This window comes from Leptonychotes weddellii, unplaced genomic scaffold, assembly GCF_054177405.1.
Source record: "Leptonychotes weddellii isolate Sample4059 unplaced genomic scaffold, ASM5417740v2 HiC_scaffold_15351, whole genome shotgun sequence".
In the NCBI taxonomy this organism is placed as follows: Eukaryota; Metazoa; Chordata; class Mammalia; order Carnivora; family Phocidae; genus Leptonychotes; species Leptonychotes weddellii.
This window is the reverse complement of record NW_027735113.1, coordinates 1-4,851: the sequence shown is the minus strand read 5'-3', so window position 1 is coordinate 4,851 and position 4,851 is coordinate 1. Positions and strand designations below refer to the sequence as shown.

The 4,851-nt window shown below is 35.9% G+C and overlaps 1 protein-coding gene across 2 annotated transcripts; it reads left to right on the top strand.

Annotated features, from left to right (window-relative positions):
• The first annotated feature begins 72 nt into the window (after window positions 1-72).
• Window positions 73-4,789, top strand: LOC145718414 (A-kinase anchor protein 10, mitochondrial-like). Of its 2 annotated transcripts, none has more exons than XR_014141791.1 (3): window positions 73-858; window positions 3,789-3,871; window positions 4,279-4,789. XR_014141791.1 is itself a non-coding variant. In XM_081809906.1 (3 exons), exons 1-3 carry the CDS (start codon window positions 755-757, stop codon window positions 4,064-4,066), a joined length of 249 nt encoding a protein of 82 aa, XP_081666032.1. In that variant the 5' UTR covers window positions 73-754; the 3' UTR covers window positions 4,067-4,257. The 2 variants fall into 2 exon arrangements, 1 of the variants encoding a protein (XP_081666032.1); XM_081809906.1 differs by lacking the exon at window positions 4,279-4,789 and adding an exon at window positions 4,005-4,257.
• Window positions 4,790-4,851: the final 62 nt, after the last annotated feature.

The following is a 4,851-nucleotide window of genomic DNA, read 5'->3' as shown; positions in this document are numbered from 1 at the left end:
GATCCCGGGACTCCAGGATCATGACCTGAGCCGAAGGCAGTCGCTTAACCAGCTGAGCCACCCAGGCGCCCCTTAGTCATGGATATTAAGGACGTTCCCATCTTTTGTTATTTTAAACAATGCTACAGTGAATAATAATCTTGTTTATTAGTCATTTTGTGGAACTGAGTCTGTCTGTAATTGAGTTTTTAGAGGTGGAATATCTGGGAAAACCCGTGGCTCTGGTATTTCATAGAAATACCAATTCTGACTTGCTTTTTTTGTGGGATGAGGAGTGGGAGATGACATGCTGGAGGGGAACTTACTACACTCATCTAGCTGGTCATTTTAGAAAGATTTCTTTAGCTTCTCCATTGTCACATAGCCTCACTGAAAATCAAAAGTATTCATGTTTATTTGTAAAAGGTAGCTAAGCTATATATGTCTGGGTGGATGCGAGTCTTGCACACTTGGGAATGTAATGCCTGTGAAGATAGCACATTTGTTGGAACTTAGATCATAAAGAAAACAAACAGATTTGGCATTAAATGCATATGTTATACATTGTGATACTGTGCTTTCCTCCCGTAGTTGTATGTTGAGGTTACATTTCAGAATCGTTGCTGTTCAGCATCTCCATAATGATGGGGTTGAGTGAGAATTACATGTATTTCAAATACTGAAGATTTTGTAAAATCTGTCATAATCCAAACCTGGGACTGTTTGATTCCCGAATAACATACTGTTAATTTTACAATTTCTGTTGTAGTCCAATATGAAAAAAGCCAGTGTTAAAATTCTGAAAAATTTTGATGAAGCGATAATTGTGGATGCTGCGAGTCTGGATCCAGAATCTTTGTATCAGCGGACATATGCAGGGTAAGTTTAACTAGTGTCTGGAATTTTTACAAGTCTACCGAGTTTTGCATCTTTTATGTTTTTATTTAAAATTTAAAAATTGGGGACACCTGGGTGGCTCAGTCGGTTGGGCATCTGCTTTCAGCTCAGGTTATGATCTCATGGTTCTGGGATCGAGTCCCACATTGGGCTCCCTGCTCAGTGGGGAGTCTGCTTCTCCCTCTCACTCTGCCGCTCGCCTGCTTGTGCTCTCTCTCTCTCAAATAAATAAGATTTAAAAAATAATAATAAAATTTAAAAATTGTTTCTAATCTATTACATACCCAGCACTTTTATATATAGTATACAGTAGACCACAGTTGAGAGTGGAGGCTCGGGAGCGACTTCCTCGGTTTTAATCTTGGCTCAGCCACTTACTGGCAAACTACTTAACTTCTCTGTCTCGGTGTTTTCATCTCCACTTCATTGGGTTGTTTAGGGGATTAAATGAGGTACATGAAAAGCATTCAAAACCATGCCGGGTATCTAGTAAACACTCCATAAATATCATTACCATCATCATTCCACCACACTAGACAAGGTTGATGAGTATCATATGTATGTGATATGTTTTAGGCTATATCTCTTCCCATATTTCATTTGGTTCATATGTTAGCTATTTCAAAGTCTCTCTTAAAATCAAAAATAAAAATAAAGTACAAAGATGCCAGCATCATTTATTACAGACTGTATAACTAATACTTGAAAATGGAATACAATTATTTCTTTGTATTTAAGGATTGGGTGTTTATTTTATCCTGTAACAAAAAGACATCAGTTCATAGCATATGCCACTTGCCAGCATTTACCACAGATCAAATTATAAAATCACTTCCTCTTTACTAAAGATGGCTTGATGAGCCTATAAACCTGTGTAAATTCTTAATTACCCTACCCCAACCCCAACCGCAGTCCTGGCATCACCATGAAAAAGGAATTTCAGCATGTTTAATTGATTTTGTCAGAAAGTAACAGTGATACTTGGGAGACCAAGGAATCCTGGAAAGCACTCAGAAGTAAATAAAGGGCTGTTTGACTACATTGTCTTCAAAAAGCACACTACAGCTGAGTCAGTGTTGTAATCTTTAGCTCGTCTTTTAGGAAATGGTGGACAGTAAGCCTACATGATTTAATTACCAAAGATTATATTTATTAGGGAATGGTTGGTTCATTTACTTAAAACCCTACTTAAGACAGTCTGTCAGTTGCAAAATGTTTTACTTCTGTAAGTTTTTTGTGTGTGTAAAATAAATATATTTTAACATACTGTAGAAAATGGGTCAGAAATAGAGAAATAATGTTTAAAGATGGTTTTCAGTGTTTGTTTTAGCTTTATGGTTTTGGCATCTTCCTGAAATTTTTCTCAAGGCAGACAAATTTGTATCCATTGGTGTATTGCAACCACATGTGAAATGATGACTTACTAGGAACAATAGCCCTAAAATAAGACCCACTGTGCGCAGAGTGAAATAATACATAGGCATCACAGAGTTTCTTTTTCTACTTAACTTTTAATTACAAATACATTAATCTCTTATAAAAATTAAATGGATAGATAAGGCTAATGTCCCCTTTGGTCACACACCAATGCTTATTCTCTCCCCTTCCTACTCAGGATAATCACTGTTATGTTACAGTATGTATTTTTGTTTGCTTATATTTGTGTAATTGATACTATACTTTATTCGGTATCTTGTGCTTTCATTCACAGTGAGTTTTGGAGATTTTTCTTTGTTAATCTATACAGATTTACTTCATTTTGACTATGTAGTATTCTATATATAATATTAATTATAGCTCATAACCGTGACCACTGTTTGGCCCTTTGGTATTGATGAGTATTTAAGTTGCTTGCAGTTTTTCACTGTTACACACAGAATAGCAAAAGACTTCCTTTTATTCACTTATACCAAGAAGCAGATTTTATTTTATTTTATTTTTTTAAAGATTTTATGTATTTGACAGAGAGAGACACAGCGAGAGAGGGAACACAAGCAGGGGGAGTGGGAGAGGGAGAAGCAGGCTTCCCGCGGAGCAGGGAGCCCGATGCGGGGCTCGATCCCAGGACCCTGGGATCATGACCTGAGCCGAAGGCAGATGAAGAAGCAGATTTTAAATTTTAATAGATCTTACCGATTTACCTTTAAAAGTATCTGTATATTTTGCATTCTTACCCCCCATTAATAAAGATACTAATTTTCCCCACATCTTTATTGACACTAAATAACCTCAAATGTTTGATTTTTTACCAATCTGGACTACTGCTCATGAGATTAAGCTTCTTTTGGCATTTTGCTGGTTGTTCAGGTTTTTCTTTATGAATTGACTATTCGTCTCCTATTTATGTTTTTCTGTTGTATGATTTCTTAGTGACTTGTTGGAATTCTGTATGTTTTTTAATATTTATTATTGATGAGTAATACCTGTTAAATAAGACCTTTCACTGTGTTCTTTGCCTTTTAACTTTTTTATATTGTTATAGCTTTATAGCATGTTTAATTACTGTATATAATTATTCTAGCTTCATAGTACACATTTTGATCTAGGGCAGGTTCCTACCTTTTTATCTCTTTTACAAAATTATCTTGGCTATTTTTATTTTATGCCTTTTCTCTTCTGTGTAAATTTTAGAATTGTGAGCTACCTCTTCACCCATCATGTTTCATAAACCTTTTTGGGATTTTGAATGGAATTACATTGAATTAAAGAGTATTTTGCTTCTTTGGGGATAGTTCTATTTGAAATAAGCCTTGCTTTGAATAACATGAGCTAGCTATACGTTGTATTTCTAGCTTCTAGATTTAGATGAGATGCTTAAGAATGGAATCTTTCTTTTCTTGTTTGCGGGGAGGCGTTCTTTCCTTAATTTAAAATTTGTTGTTAGAAATTATGTTCTTTTTGTACTTATTTAGGAAGATGACATTTGGAAGAGTAAGTGACCTGGGGCAATTCATCCGAGAATCTGAGCCTGAACCTGACGTAAAGAAATCAAAAGGTTTGTGGTGTTTTATACTCCATGTTAAGCCTTCACTCACGTTAGTCATTGACTTTAAGTGAAGGATCATTAAGGTTTAAACCGTTTATTTTATGAAGTAACTGCTTGTCTCTCACTTGTGTTTAAATCACAGCTGAGTCCAAGGGCTACATGTGGTTGTGTCTGTATACAGTCTTTCTGAACGAAAGTTCGTGAACTTGCTTTACCATTACAGAAGCACATCTTTATGAAAGAATGTTCGTCACCTTTCTATTAAAGATGATGAATACCCAGCCCAGGTTGGACTTAGCGTTTATCTTGACACACCCTTAGTTCATTAAATTTCCTCTAATTTGCTAAAAGTTATTATGAAATATTCATGGAAAATATTAATAGGTTGAAATTCAAATCCTTTGTTTAATCAGCAGGAGAGTGCTCAGTCAACTGCAAGAGTTAAACATATACGTCTTTTTTGACAAGAACGTTATTTGTGACTGATCTCAACTTCCAAACAGTTGGTCTACACAGGAAGATTTTGGAAACCAATGTGGATCCATTCACTTGGGATCTAGAAATTTTTCAGTGTGATTGGATTGACAGTATTGTCTTGAGTAGAAGATTCTAACTTTTGTAAGAAGAAAATACTCCAGGGGCACCTGGGTGGCTCAGTCAGTTAAGCATCTGCCTTTGGCTCAGGTCATGATCTCAGGGTCCTGGCATCAAGCCTCACGTTAGGTTCCCTGCTCAGCAGGGAGTCTGCTTCTCCCTCTTCTTCTGCCCCTCCCCCCCCCACTTGTCTGCATGCACTCTTGCTCTCTCTCAAATAAATGAAATCTTTAAAAAATTTTTTTAGAGGAAAAAATGTTCTATTTTGGTAAGTGTGTTTAAAATTAAGAGCTATTGTTAATCTTCCTATTAAATTTAGTAGGACTGCATTCCTATTATGTGTATTTTTAAATTTTTTTTTTTTTTAAGTAAACTCTACATGGGCTCACACTCAC